This window comes from Corvus kubaryi, unplaced genomic scaffold (genome assembly GCF_017639235.1).
Source record: "Corvus kubaryi isolate FWS band 111438036 unplaced genomic scaffold, C.kubaryi_AGA036_p1.0 37398, whole genome shotgun sequence".
Lineage (NCBI taxonomy): Eukaryota > Metazoa > Chordata > Aves > Passeriformes > Corvidae > Corvus > Corvus kubaryi.
Window position 1 is genome coordinate 17733489 of NW_024581137.1, and position 15839 is coordinate 17749327.

The window sequence follows — 15839 nt, forward strand, 5'->3', positions numbered from 1 at the left end:
GCTAGATGGCAGCCAGTTACCATCCAAGATTTACTTGAATTTGTGGACTCCTTCTTTCTGCTTGTCTAATTTTTTGGTTCTGGATCACTGAAAGCATGTGAGGTGGGGGAAACAACATTGGGAGCTGCTTTTTCTCTTCCCTGTGATTTTTCCTCAAGATCCCAACACTTTGCTCTACTTGAGTTGTGTTTGCCAGTAAATGCTAAGTCTCAATAGGTGGCTATTAGTAGGCTGTGGTTAATAGAAAATCCTCAAGAAAAGGGAGCACGGTGAAGAAACCCAGCATTTACTAGTCGTTTTTGTGCAAAATGTCATATGTTACCTGGATACGTGGAGTGTTCACAGGGAGCTGTAACACAACAGGCAAAAGAGGAAACCTGCCATGTGTCCTGCAACAGGCCCTGATTCCCAGACACCTCCCTCCAGTGGCAAAGTGACCAGTGCTAGGTTGATCTTTTGGAGAAAAATAGCTTACTCACTCTGATTTGTAGGAAAACGCAGTGCTCATTGATACAATTTGTCTGAATCACTGACTTTCACTTGTATATTTGTTATGGCAACCAGCTCTTTCTAAAAAGATTTCACTTCTCACCTAAAGACTTGTGGAGTAGCTCCATTAAACACTCTTAGACAGCTGACACTATGAGAGGAATTTTTTTTATCTCTAGTGTTTCAGTACTTTGGTTTGTCTGTAAATCTTCCACAGGGAAAAAACCATGAAGTTGATGTTGTTTTGTGAGGGAGAAGTATTCTCTTTCAGATTTAAGCAGCAAGAAGGTATTCTCAGGATAATTAAAAATTTTTGGGAGGATGATAGGAAAAGCTTCCCTCCCCTCCCATTTTTTCCCCCACCTATGTAATATGAAGCCACTCAAGGAAAGCTGAGTATATACATCAGAGTATTGATTAAGACTAAAAACATCCTCTAGAAACTCCAAGATCGTCTGTCTACTTAAATATTCTCTGGCAAAATCTGAACTTTTTGTCCTAGTCTGTCTGCATGGACACCAGATCTTTTCCTCACCCTTGCCCTCAGCTGCCTTTCTGTCATTCAGCAGCTCATTTCTCAGGGGAGGAGGACAGATTGACTACAGAGAGCATGCATTTAACCTTATGTCTGGGGTTGTCATAAGGAAATGTGGTAAGGAGGTAGCAAAGGGAAGCATCTGATTTGTTTTGGCCTGAAGTAGGTGGGCTGTTTTGGTGAGTTTTCTGGAGGCATTCTCAGGGATCCTGCCAGAACTGCTTCAATCCTCTTTACTAACCATATGTGTTGCAAGGACTGTGAAACTCTCTCTGGGGTCTCTCTGTTTCCCTGATGTAAGAAGCAGACTTCTTTAGAAACTCAGAACACTCAGATTGTCCTTGGGAGTGTTTTGCATCCAAATAAAGTGTCTTCATGAAGTCCCAGAGAACACTGACAATTACAGATACCATATACACTCTTTGGTGTTTGGAGATAGATCTGTTAAATATATCCTGTCTTTCATTCTTCTGAGAAGAGAGATGCTTTTGTAAAACAGCTAGTTAGGTCAGCTCCCCTTCTTACTGAGCTTCTGCCTATTTTAAAGAGAGGAAGGGAGGAGTGTCCTCTCGTATACCTGAGCTGCAACAGACTGAGAATTTCTTGGAAAGGTAAATTAATTTTCTTCGTCTGCTACTGCAAGGAATGTTTAAGGCTTCCAGGCTAGTCAGCAAAAAAGACTTGTGTCCCCTTTTTCCTGTCTCCCCCAAATCTGGCAGCTTTATGGACTAAAGCAGTAGTATGCAGACCTACAAAATACAAAGTCTTACTATTGTAGCTGTGCAACTAATAGCAGGGGAGCTTGCAGGTGTGATTAATAAGCTATTGGATAGTAGGCCAAATGGAAGATGTCTGTAGTTCATCAAATGATTAAAGAATGTTGTCTGAACAAAACAGAATTATATTATGTTGTAAGGATATACAGCAAGTGTCCAAATTACAGAATTTGAAGATATAAAATAGGGATTGAATATGTAAAGAATGGAGCATAGTTTCATGTTTAGTATATGAAGAAATTAACTAGCCAATTCAAAATGTTCATGACAGAAGTAGGTAAATAAGAGCTGCTCACTGGAGAGTAAACCCTGTGCTGAGGTCTGTGGAGAGCTCATAGCCCCAGGAGGTGCTGATGGCAACCAGTGGGAGAGCAGCAGATTGGTGAGAGTAGCTAAGAACAGGAAACAATTGAGGCAGCCTGCCTCCTCCACTCCCCGTTTTTCTGATTGTCTTAGACTTGGCTTTTAGACTCAGTCCTGATGACATTTGGTGTGTGTTCTGTAAGGTTTTCCTCACAAGGAACCAGCCTGTGGAGCACATGGGGAAGAGGCTGAGAACGAAAAACCAAAACAAAACCCTAAAGGAAATAATGTTTTGTTCGGTGAGACAATGAAGATAAGTAGCAACTGACTTTTCAGTTTTTTCCCTAACAGAGATTATGTGAGTTCCTGGTTAGGGAAAAGACAAAATAAAAGATGGGGTGGAGGGAGCTTGTTTTCATTCTCCTTCGAGGGAAAAAATTGAATTGTGAAAGCAGAGGCAAGGACTGAAGAAGAAATGTGCCCTGGTGATTAGCTTCCATCCTGACTGACAGAGGTGATAGTTCTGTTCATTCCATCACTTTTTGTGTCTCTGTCTGCAAATTACATGCCAAATGAAAATTAACTTGCTCCTTTGAAGTTTTGTTGATAGGATGTATGTGTCTAAGCCTTAATAACTATTATATAACAAGTCATTCCAATTTTAACGTTCATTGTTTGCTTCATTAAAATAATTGAGGTCAAGTTGGCTGCTATCCTGAGGTGATGATAATGGAGAATTCCGTGCTTATTCCTGGTAATGGGAGGGAAGCAGTAATCAGGAAAGGACAGCTGATATGGGTGTCATTATCTGGTTCCATCTTTCCAAGACATTTTCAGTGTATCTCACTTGGTGTTGTAGGATGCTTCCTTAAAACATTTTTTGTCATTAATATAGTAATGTTCACAGAGGCTGCTGTGGGTCTTAATCCAGACTGAAGCTTTGTGGGTAGAATTCTTTCCTGTTTACAGTTCAAGGAGGTTCTTTTTGGTCCGAAGGTCAGGTTTTATTGCGAGCAAAGTGTACAGATAAGTTACCTGTGGTCATCTGGTCTTGTGCGTGTTTCTACACTAGACACTTTAAAAGCTGAAGTGCAAAATCATCTTGATAAGAGATTTATGTTAGCTATTGGAGTACTTCCAGCAGCAACCTCTGTTCTTACTTATTTCACCTTTGTTATATATTAAGCTGTAATTTTGTCTTCCTGGCTTGCATGCTATAGCTGTAATCCCATTTAAAGATCTGTTATGTGACTTCATGAAGAAAAGAGTGAAGTCTGTAAATCCTTGTCAGAAACTTCCTTTTATCAAGTAGTAAGATGGACACAGCAAGTGGCCTTGAGTAGTCTGAGACCTCTTCTCAGTAGTTAAGTCATGGCGAAAGTTCACTTCCTCTGCAGTGGTTATGCTTAACTCAAAACAACAGTGTATTAAATTTGGGAAAAAAAATCACTTCTACTGCATTTGTAGAAGTTACCTTCATTTGTCAGACATCTGGATTGGTGAGGTATACTTTCTGAGGTGATGGTTAATGGTATTTACAGTAGTCTTTCTGCATGTGTGTTGATGCTCTTTTCTTTTTCAGAATGAATAGTGGAAAGGGGTTAGGTTTAATGGAAATCCTGTGGGATTTGTGAATATGAGCTGTATTGGTAGCTAGTGTGTCCAATTAGTGACTGGTGTGATTGCTTTAGTGACATTAGAGTTCCAGGTATCAGTATCTTATATTTTGATATATTCCTGATAGATGTATGTGTGTATATATACCCATATATTCTACTTATACTGGCTGTCTGTTTTAACTTTCGATTTTTACAATATGACAGTTTGTGTTGTTGATGAAATACAGGTCAAGATAGCAAGAGGGGTCCTTGCTCAAGGTCAGAATTGATGGCTGTATTAGGTTCATGTGGAAACAAAATATATCATGTTTACAGTGATTTAGAAGGTTTTTATTTTTTGTGTGCAGACTTTTCTGTTCTTCATCTGCTTTTGCTTTTAAGAAAATCTATGTTTTCTATGAAATAAAAGAAAAAAATACAAACCCCTGTGAAATATGCATGTTTAACAATGGTTAAATGTCCTGACTCATATATCACTTGTGACTTATTCTAGAGTAGTTTGAAAAGCTGGTCTCACCTGCTGTCCTTTCCCAATGTTTTCTGAAAAGTTATTTTTCTGGTACTATTTTCTAAAAAGTAAAAAACTAGTATTTCCAGAAAGTGTCGCTGTGTGTGTTTGTATCTGTCAGAGAGAGAGAGACTGTGTTTTCATATTACACTTTATTAAAAAACCCACCCCAAATGAAGCACCAACCAACTAAATCCTGCCAAAAAATAGTGAAGCAGCAAACTGGCTATTTCCCAGTCTTTAAAAGCAGTAAACTTCTCACAAGGACAGCTTGACTTAGAGATTTAAGGAAGTGATGCATGTTGCATTTCTATTATTGTTTGTCTAAAGGTTTTTCCACACAACCGGTTATTTTTACAGATGCTCTGTTTTTTGTACAAGCACTTTTTATTGTGTTGTTTATTTCCCCATGTTTTTAATAATGGTTTTCAACTTGCATGCAGTCAATAATGGAAAGGATTGAAAAATAAAAATCACTGCATTAAATCTTTCAGAGGAATTGCCTACAGATAAGTCTGCAGACCACGTGCTGCTGGTGATGGTGTGCAGAGATTACTACCGTAGAGAAGAAGAGTTATTAACTGATGGAGCAGAATGTTTCCTTCATGAATGATTTCTAGCACGTCACAGAGGAGCTTGATGATACAGAATTTCTGTGGGTTTTCAGCACTAAAAGAACATTTTCTTTTTTCTCTGGAGTGTTTTGGATTTTTCCTCATGCATGGGTAGGCATATCTTAATACAGACTATAAAAGGACTCAATTGTGTGATCAACACTATTTAAACTACATTTAAACAACATCTAAACTAAATTTAAGCTAAAATTGAAATTGCCCATATGTGTACCAGATTGTGTCTGGTGCAGTCTGAAGACTCTCCCTCGTGTTTTATATTCTAAAAGAGGGGTAGGATGATCTGAAGTATTTAAATCATTATGTAGAAAGACAGGATTGGTGATGCTACTTATTTTCTTGGATAGCTCCACATGGCCTGGGTGACAAAGGGAGAGTGTCTGCTTGCCCTCTGAGGTAATATGGCTGATGTCATTCTTCCTTTGCTTTGAGGAACCTGAAGTCACTGTCTTGGGAGGTGCCCCTGCGGCAGCTGTGGATTGAGTAGTTTTACAGATGGCATAAAGCTGGTGTTTGGTTTAGGTTGTTGCGAGGCACTGTGTTAATTGGGTGAAATCCTGTAGGAGCAATAATTCTAGAAAGAAAGATGTTCTGATAATACACATCTGTCCTAGACAAACAGACTTGCGCCTGTTAGTCCTGGAGTCTGGATAACAAAAGTATTTAAAATAAAATGATGTCAAAAAGCAATCATATGCTCTTACATTCAGGTGTGGCTATTCAGTTTTCTTCCTTTGAAGTTTCTGTTTATTTTTGTTGTAGGATGGGAGGAAAAATCTTAAATGGAGATTGTTGTTACACTTAATAATTTGGAATATATCCCTTTCTCTTTCTAGAAACAAATTGAAGCATTGAATAAATTCAGGTTTTGTAGCATGGTTTTTCTGCATGGGAAAGATTAGTGTATCATCTAGTATTCTAACAAAATACTGAAGTCCTGTATGTTTTTCTTTTAGCATGGGAAATAGGACTTCAGTTTCTCATTATTATTTCCTAAATTAATTTTTGGTAACTAATTTTAGCTTATTTACTGCATGAAAGAATGTTCTTTCATCTTACTATGTCTGGAATAAATTTCTTTGAAACCTAGGGTATCTCATGGCTTTTTTTGCTAATCTTCCACATACTGCGGAGATAACCCTGAGAATTAGTCGTTTCTACTTACCGTTTGTTTGGATTCTTATCACATAAGTGTTTGTGTCATACATCGTTTTGGCTATGTGTTCACAACAGGAAGATCCAGGAGGTGCAGTTCCAGCTGTGAAGGAGTAGTTAGCAGTTCCTGTGTCTGGGATTTAAGTAGGGAAAGCAATCACACAGGATGTTAAGATCAGCTCTGAAGAGGAGGAAGCCGGCAGCAGCAAAAGCTGTGGATTGTCTGTATTGGAGCAAGTGGTAGGGAGGGGAGGACCTACAGAAGAAAACATCACAGATGTTTCCTGTTGCATTCTGACATTCATGAGAGGGTCATTGGATGGCAGGTTTCTTTGAGTATAATGTTATTCAGGATGATTGTATTAGCTCTGCATGGCAAGGTTTTTGTTGGAGAAGGGCCGCTGATGTGGCTTCTGTGAGAAGCTGCCAGAAGCTTCCCCATGTCCGACAGAGCCAAGGCCAGCTGGCTCCGAGATGGACCTGCAGCTGGCCAAGCCCAAGCCCATCGGCCGTGGTGGTAGAGCCTCTGTGATAACAGATTTAAGAAGGGGGGGAAAAACTGCTGTTCAACAGCAGCCAGAGAAGGGAGGAGTGAGAATATGTGAGAGAAGCAACTGCAGACACCAAGGCCAATGATGAAGGAGAGGAAGGTGGTGCTCCAGGTACTGGAGCAGGGATTTCCCTGCAGCCCGTTGTGAAGCAGGATGTCCCTCTGAAGCCCATGGAGGTCCATGGTGAACAGAGGTGCACCCGCAGCCCATGGCGGAACCCTTGCCAGAGCAGATGGATGCCTGAAAGAGACTGTGAACCTGTGCTTTTAAAAGCAGGTTTGCTGACAGGATTTGTGACCCTGTGAGAGACCCTGTGCTGGGGCAGTTCGTGGAGGACCCCACCCTGGGTCAGGTGAAGAGAGCAAGGAGGATGGAGTGGAAGAGACAATGTGTCATGAGCAGGCTGTAACTCCTCCTAACTGTCCCCCTGTGCTGCTGGGGGGAAGGAGCAAAAGTAGTGAAACTGGGAATGAAGTTAAACCTGAGAAGGGGGGGGGGAAAGTAAGATTTGGTTTTATTTTCTCATTACTTTACTCTGATTGGTACTAATTAAACTAATTTCCCTGAGTCAAGTCTGTTTTACCTGTGATGGTAATTGGGTGACCTCTCCCTGTCCTTATCTTGACCCATGAGCCTTTTGGTTTTCAGACAGGGAGGGGAAGTGGTGGGCACTGGGTGACCAGCTAAAGTAAACCCACCACAAGAACACTGGCAATACCTGAGAATTTCTGACAGGCTAAAATAAGTCTGAATCTCCTTCAAGCTTCAGGAGCAGCTGTTAATAGGGAACGCATGTCAGCTGCTTGTTCTCCTGCATCAGGCAGAAGATGGAGAAAGAAGCAAACCATGCATTTGAACTGGTGTCTTCCTAGGACGAGGCTTCTTCTTACTGAATACTTGGCAGTTAAGTTAATGCAGGCCTACTAATGCTAGAAATTTGCACACTTACAATTCCTTTTAATCCATGTAGTCCTGATGGTACTTTCAGGTTTTTTTATTGTACATCTATCATAAAGTTGTATTTTTGAAGTTTCAGTGCATTTCTGAGAATGTGAAGTTTTTTTGTGATATTATGAGAAGAATATATAGGTGAAGAGGAGGTGTCAAATTCAAAACAAGAGTGGAAAGAGAAATGAGTTGAGATTTGGTGAGGAGATAGGGCAAAAAATAGCCTTTGTTGTTGTTACAAGTAAAGAACTACTACTTTGAGCTGTCTGTATTTGCAAATGGGAAGGATGGAGAATTGTAACGTGCTAAAATAAACCCATGTAAAGGCAAAGTAATTCAAAATTAGGCAAGTTATTTCACTTTGGAAAAGGGAAGTTAAAACTTATCTTTCTCAAAATCAAAGCTTTTCATTCTGATTTTGAAACTAGCTTAGACTGCTCTTAAGTCAAACATTTTGCCTCTCCTGGGAGAAAGTAAAAACCAGACCCACCAGTAAGAGGATAATGCTGTAACTGCATGACTTAGTGGCTGTCCTGTTAAGGATTAATGTGTTTAATGAATTTTATCTTGTATGGTTTGGTGTTTTTTTGTGTTGGCTCCTCCTTGATTTACTCTCTGTAGAACAACTACACTTCAGCTCTTCTGAAATCTTTTGTCAAGGTCTTTAAAAAAAATTGGCAAGCATGTAAAAAAAGTTGAGTTATTTCAATAATATATGTCATGCCATAGAGTTGATCTGTCACTTCAGAATAGGGGAGGTTCTTCATCTTTGTTCTGGTCATTCAGCACCTTAAACAGTGTGGTTTTGATCTGTGCTTGAGCAGTAAGTGTTCAGCAAGTCCTAATACTTTGAGTCCTACACAGAAGTTGCTGTTCCAGATGTCTTCTGCTGTGTCAGGTTTGTAGAACAGCTGCTGGTATCACACCTGTAACATGAAACTAGGTAGTAAGGAAAAGATGAATCAAAAGGCTGCTTTAAAGCTATCTTAGGTCAGCTAGGAAACAATAGGACTCAGACCAACACCTTGTTTTGGATAAAGGTAGAATAAATCATTGATTTTATGGAAATTTCTCCTAATCTAGGAAGAATACAGCCTACAAAAGTCTGTAAAGTTTTGGGCTGGGTGATAGCTGCAAACATTCAGTTAATTTTTCAAATGTCTTCTAAGCTCCCTGATCAGTTTACCTTGTGCTCCTGTCTTTATCTGCAAAAGGATATAGTTGCCCTTAATTAAGGGGGAGGGGAAATTGAAATGTTTGACGTTTTCGGAGTTTTATTTTTGATTTTATTTTTTGTGGAAGCAAATCTTGGAATTGTAAGCTGTTTCCCACAAAAAAAAAAGTAGGAAAACTGGTCATTTGGAAATGAAAATAGAACATTTCTGTCACTGTGAAGTATGAGAATGTCAGGTTTTCAATTTCACACTCTTACGCAGGATGGGAAAAGGAGAGAAGCAGTTTTCCGTACAATTATATTGGTTAGTCTTCCAGGGAGATGGTCATCTTTTTTCTCCTAGCTGTTCCTTCACTTGGCCTCCTTGTGCTCTTTCCCTGACTGAGGAATACTTGCATAAGTGTGTGTCTGTGGTGTTTTTGCTTTTGTTTATCTTTGAAGCAGCCACCTTGTCTGTGCTATGGAGCTCAGGTTCACAGTGTGTGACTTCTGAAAGCAGAGCATTGCCTGGGATTCTGTGGCTGCCTAAAGCTGCGTATTGGAGGGGTCTGTGTCACCTTCTGACAGGTCTTGTTCTCTGTCAAAGGGAATTAAAATTGTCTGTGGCTTTTACTGAAGTTTTGGCCTGTGTTTTAAATGTTGATTATTAAAATGTCATGTTAACCTTCAGCAAGGCATTTGGCTAAATTTACGGGCTGCAGCAACAGCTTTTGTGTGATTCTACTCTTTTTTTGCAAGAATGGTTATTTGCATCTCTGAGTTCAGTTTCCTTTCTAGCTTTTCAGTGCACTCAACATATATTTTTTCAATCAGTCAATTTACAGTAGCGGAGGAAGGCTGCAGGAAGCTCACAATACTTGAAAATATAATAATGATAATAAAAAAGTCATGAAGTTCATAATACATTTTTACAGTAGAGCAGCGTGGACAAGTGGGGCTTGAATCTTTGTTTATTATGATGTTTTCAGATACATTTTTCTGAAAGCTTTGGCTACCTCAAGTGTAAACCTGTAAGTTTTTGCAGTAAGTTTTTTGCAAGGTAAGTCTAAGAGGCTTGTCATGTACATATATCATTTCCTACAGCCTGTAAGAATGGAGAGAGAAATTTTGAACAGCTCCTTTTTCTTTTGGCTTTAGGATTTTGAAAGCTTGCCAATTTGCTTAAAGAGCGGCCTGCTCAAATAGTGTTTTTACCTGCTATACAAGCACCTCTTTTATCTTCATCTGGATGGTCCAAATCTAGAAAGAGGTTAACTTTCTGCCTGGCAGCTGGTGTTCATATTGGATATGAAATAAGTACTCTAAGTTGCTTCCTATGCTACTGTCTGTAAACTTAAAAATTACTGCATTTTGTAAAAACAGTTCCTTAGTGATGCTTGAGAAATGGATAATGCCCGTTCTTAAATTGTGATTAGATACTTTATTTAGGGGAGGAGGAAGGACAGTGTGGCTTCTGAGTGTCTCAGATCACAGACAAAGGCAAGAAAATCTAAGCCTAAGTTAATAACAGAGAAGGAAGTAGAATTTTCATACTTTTCCTTACAAAGACTTTCAGAAACTATGAGTCACTATTAAACCTACTGTGAACCTACTATTTTAAGAGACTATTTTCTCTAACATAGTCTTGACATTTTTACAGGACTTTGGTAGTCTCAAGCCCTTCGTTTTTGTAGGTGAGTATATGGTATGTTTGGATCAGAACATTAACATCCATTTGTGGTAGTTCTTCACATTTAGTCACTATTTCAATCCATAAGAATTTCACAGCTACATAGTGATATTTCCTATGACAGCAGATGTTTTTGGACCTTTACAGATCATGAGCCAAGCTGAAGGACAACAGAAGAATCTTGTACAAGCCATTGAAGCTCTCCCAAATTCTGGACCCCTTACTGCCTTGGATCAGGACTTGCTACTTTTAAAAGCTACCTCTGCTGCCACCCTGAGCTGCCTTGGAGAATGCCTGAGTCTACTACAGCAAAGCATGCATCAAGTGGGCCAACAGCATAACAGGACACTGTCATCAGGTGAGCACGAGCTCCCTTAGGTGTTAGTTCATGTGCCTTGGGGTGTTATTATGATTTGAAGCAGGCAAAATTAACCCTTCTTAGAGAGGCAAGTTGGGATGAGCAGTTCGTGAGCTTCTGCAGCTTCGAGCACTGTAGTTCATTGCCTAAAAAAAGACATGAAATGTATTGCAATCAGAAGAGAGGAGGAAAAGAGATGGTTTTCTCAGAGAAATCCAGTCCTGAAGACAGCAACACAAAAAAAAATGGGGCATGGAGAAGAGGTATATATAAACCTACATTCTTAATGGCAGTGCTGAACCAGCTTGGTTGTTTTGTTGTGCTCTCCCTCCTTTCTTTTTTTTCTTAATAGATTTCAATCTCAATACAGATTTGTTTGATAAAAATAATACTATGCAGTGCTACAGTGAAAATAATTTTTCCAGTTTTCTGCATGAAAGGATGCTGCTGAGGTGGATTTATTTCAGTCTGTGGTTTTCTTTGAGTCTGGAAAGAGTTCTCCATGCTTAAAAAAAAAAAAAAGAAAATCTGCAGCAAGTTTTTATGAGCCTAAAATGTCAGTGTGATACTCCACTGAGCTCTGTGGGCATGAGCCTCTCAGTCCCCACGTACCTCAGTGTTTCAAGTTCACCCAGTTCTGGGTTTGTCCATAATGTTGGAAGTTGGACCTTTAGCTTTCTGAAAGGGTGGAGTGTTTTACCATGCATAAACTGTACTGCCAAGTCTTAAGAGCAAGAGTAGATGTGAGAGAAGCAGCAGCAGCAGAACTCTGGATATGGGGTGGCTTTTTGTGTTTTCTTCAGGTGCTTCCATAACAATCCCCCCCAACCTGCCCTTACTTGCAGGGCAAGATATGCCCTCAAGGCTACTGAGGTGGCACGGTGGGACAGCCTCTGAAGCATTCCCATTGCGAGGAGAATAGAAATGAGAGGGTTACTTGGGAAGCAAGAAAATCATATGAAAGTGGTTCTTGGGAAAAACAGTATTAAAGCTTTTGACACCTGTCCTGTGGTACATGCTGGCTTTCCCACGTCCAGATTCTGATTGGTTTCATAAAGGAACATGATTTTTAAAAAATTCCTGTTTTCTTGTAGAAAATGCAAAACCCCCTTGAACTTATTTAAGTAGTAATGTAAAGTGCACTGAATTAAATTATTTGATATAACTTTATTTCAGAAAGAATGGTTTGAAACAGAGATGAAAAGCATCCTTCAAAGAAAAGTTACTTTCTAGTTTCAAGGTCCCTGAAGGTTGTTTTTCATCTCAATGTGATCTAAGTGAGCTGTCAAGAGATAGATGACTTGAGGTGTACATGTCCTTGAATCTGTGTCCACATAATCCTGTGTTAAATCAGTGTCTGTGTTTTGACTTGATAATGGTTTTTGAGAATCTGTGGACAAGAAGAGAGAAAAGCAAGCAAAACATTAGTAATCGCTTAAAAGGAATCGCCATTTTTTTTTTTTAAAAAGTCATGACTATGAAAAACTGAATAATAAAATCTAGTAAGTGTTTTTGTTTGTTCTTTGTAAGACTGTAAACTTGCACGAGAATCCTTTCAGGGATCAAAATTCTGTAGCACTGGTTCACACCAGCATCTTTGGTGTAACTGTGAGAACGTGAATGCAAGCAGTTAATTCTTCAGTGTGTGCGTGGGCTTATTCTTTGGTATGGAAGTAAAGAAAAAAAAGAACTAAGGAAGCTAAAAGCTGCTGAAATATTTAGTCTCTTCTCCCTGACTGAAAGTCTGTGAAATAATTTTTTTTTTCCCTAGGCCTTATTATGCAATACAGTTGCCTGAAAGAACCTGGCCTACAAGTCTTGATTACTGATTTTCCTACGCACTTAATCTTTTCCAGGCGTACTTTGATAGACTTAACGTTTCTGCTGAGTCGGTAGAGTTTCAGAGTCATCAAAGCTGCATAAGCTCATACCTATTCAGAGTAAAGCCTTTAAGTAATCCACTAGCAAACTCTCATTCTGAGAGATGATCTCTTTCATTTTGATTGTGTTCTCCAGGTGAATTATTTAAATTTTATACACAGCAGGTACAACAGAAGATGACCTTTACTGTCACTGTCAGGTGAAAGTGCCTCTTGTTAGTTTAGAAGCCATGTGCTCCTGTGATAGGAATTCTCAAACACCTTTCTCGTGAGATGTCATGGCCCTGTGCAATTTCTTGCCAGGTGCTTCAATCCCAGTGCTGTCTCATTACCTGCTGTGTGGTGTAAAGGTGCTAGTGGGCAGCGTGGGGCAGAATGCATAGACAGAGACAAGATAGGAATTTGATAATTTATTTTCTTGCTTCTAGCCTACATTTCATGAAAGCAATCCAGGCAACATAGTCTTCCTTGTGTGGAGTGTGAGAAATTATCAATTGCTTAGCTTGGGTGACTTGAACCTACCCTTGAGTTTGCTTTCCTTCAGCATCCAAGCCTCTCACTATTATGCCATAAAGAGAGAGGACTGCCTTAAAAGTAGATAGATATCTACTTAATATGCTTTCTCTGTATCTTTCCTTGTGTCCTTGTGTCTTTATACCCAATTGTGCAAGTTTTGCTGACCTCCCTGTGCTCTGGAGGCCTTGCAGTCTTACTGCCTCTAAAGCAAGGACTTAAAAGTAGCTGAGAGTTTCTGACCTAGTACTTATGGAATGCTCTCATGAAGATTATAATTAAATAGTAGCTATTTTAAACTGATTTACTGACATTTATTGTTTTTGAACAAGAAAAAAAGTGTCTTCGTTCTTTCGATGTAAACATTTTTGTTGCTTTGTTTTCCAGTAATTAGAGTAGAAAGCAAGCAGCTTGGCATTCACTCTAGTGGAATCTTGTCCAGATTCTACAATTATGTAGGTCATGACTTAAAATATTTTTATGGCATGCTTTCTAATAGAATAGTTTAAGGATGACATGATTTCTCCATTTCATGTTTCTCACAAATTGTCAGTCTTAGACCTCAAGCCTACAAACAGACATGAAGATTAAACTGAAGTCTTCAATCTTGCCTTGAAGGCTAGTCAATACATTTTTTATTTCCACTCTGAAGATTCATGGAAGGGTTTGTGTGATTGTCTTTTTTGGAGGTACATCGACAAGAACAGTCAGTGAAGCAAAATCCTGTCTGTGTTTCTACTTTTGAGTCAAAATAATGTCAAATAATGTCAAAAATAATTTCTAGCTGTCATTATTAAAGGTATGTGCATTAATCATTGGCTAAATTCTTTGTAATATTTTTTCTTTCATTGAAAAATATGCTGGAGAAGGGTATTATTAGCTGAAAGTGTTGGTTACGTATAGTGTGAGTTGAGGATGAGGGATTGCATCTCTACAAGCTTCTTTGGGTTTGGGAATTACGGTTTTTTTTGGTAGGATGGAGGAGAATGTCGAGGCCTTTCTTTTTGGCTAGCAATGTCACCACTGAGGTATATCTGAAGTATTTGCTGATCAGCATTAAGTGCCTTCTGACAAGCTTGAGTTCATTTGGCATGCAGAAAGGGGCAGGTACCTTTGAAAATAAAAATGTGGAGAAGAAACTTTTATCTTTATTTCTAACTTTAGAAGTTCTAGTGTTATTTTTTTCCAACTCTGAAGCCTTTGGCAGAAGGATATCTCCAGAGCCTGTTGACTGCAATTGTTAACATTCTTCACTCCCAGACTGAGAACAGAGCAAACTCGAATGTTTGTTTTAATGTAGCTCTACCAGCGTATGTTGTGTTTTAGGTCTGGTTTTTTTTTTTAATTTTAGTGTTTTGGCAGAGAGAATCCTCTCTTGTAGTAGCAGCCTGCACAGATCAATCCGTTCTTTTAATCTGTGTTTCACATTAGCTATTCATTTACTGAATAAAGCATCTTCCTCATAGGAATTCCTTCCTATATTTTTCTGTCTCTGCCTTGTCCGCTTTTCCAAAGTGTAAAACGTTTCATTTTTCAAGATTTTTTAAAAACAAAAGCCAAACTCATCCTTACTATGGATTTTCTGAAGTTCACTTCAATGTGTAAAAGCTGCTGATTTTGGCTCCCATGGAAGTAAACGGATCGGGGATGATTCTGGAGTTGGGGAAGGGATATAGTTGAGCTTTTATTCTCTATTGCCTCCGTTTTGGAGAAAATAAATGAACAGGAAAGGCAAAATCTAGATGCTTTCAATTTGTTGACAAATGACAGCTAGGAATTCTCTTGCAGCTGAGATGACAAAAGAGAAAAATGAGCAGATAAGTAAGTCCTTATTTGTGCTTAAATGCATGTTGGCAGGGAAAGGTGAGGAAAGAATACAGGGGAGTACATATTCTTTGTTGTTGGTGTACTTTACTACATTGGCTTGGTCAGTCAGTTCTCCCTTAATTGTACCCTCACCAGTCTTGCTTCTGTCAAGAATAACCAGAGCAATTTGCTGTTCTATCTAAAGGCTGATACATTATTCCTTACATGCTCTTCTTTGATTGGAGGATAACATTATTTTCTAGTCCCCACACAACATTAGCAAAGACAGTCTCATGTGAAAGGCAGAGATGCAGCTGCCATTTGCTGTTTCTCTTTCAGTGTGCTGCAGGGATTCAGCAGAGAGACAAAACTGTCGCATCCATCCCTGGCAGGGGAAGGAATCCGGATCTAATATTGGTTTCTCCTCAAGGCCTACCATTGTATTGTTAAGGGGATATTTGTTAGAATATACTGAAAATATGTCATAAGAGTGTTATCAATAGGTGTTAGTTTATGACTGTGCCAGGAAAAAAAATGTAGGTAGCTTGTTTTTTGTAGTCTCCTAACCAAGACCAGACGACTTAAAATTAGGAAGGCATTTCTTACAGAATTGAGATAGGTGAAATAATAAGCATATTTCATGCACCAATTATCACGAAAAAGTGAGTTTGAAGGTACATCAGGTACCCAGAAAATCAAAACCAGCAAAAGAAAATTATCAGCATTGCTTAACTGAAAAATCTCCTGGTAAACCTTCTCTTTGGAGAGAAATCCCCCCCCCCCCCCCGCTGTGTGCACCTGTAGAAGGGAAAGACATTTCTCCTGAGGGCGTTTGTGTGGGATACAGCCTTTTGTGCCCTCTGAAATAGTATTTGTGAACTGTAACACTGCTGTAGGGAAAGGATAAGTAGGTTGTCTGGATG

General features: G+C 39.2%; 1 protein-coding gene across 2 annotated transcripts in view; it reads left to right on the forward strand.

Annotated features, from left to right (window-relative positions):
* Positions 1–15839, forward strand: part of OSBPL10 (oxysterol binding protein like 10) — a 114872-nt gene that overhangs the window by 56065 nt on the left and 42968 nt on the right. For both annotated transcript variants that reach the window (XM_042044026.1, XM_042044025.1), the window contains exon 5: positions 10507–10717. In XM_042044026.1, the coding sequence (XP_041899960.1) occupies positions 10507–10717 (211 nt within the window). The remainder of the gene's footprint in view (positions 1–10506; positions 10718–15839) is intronic.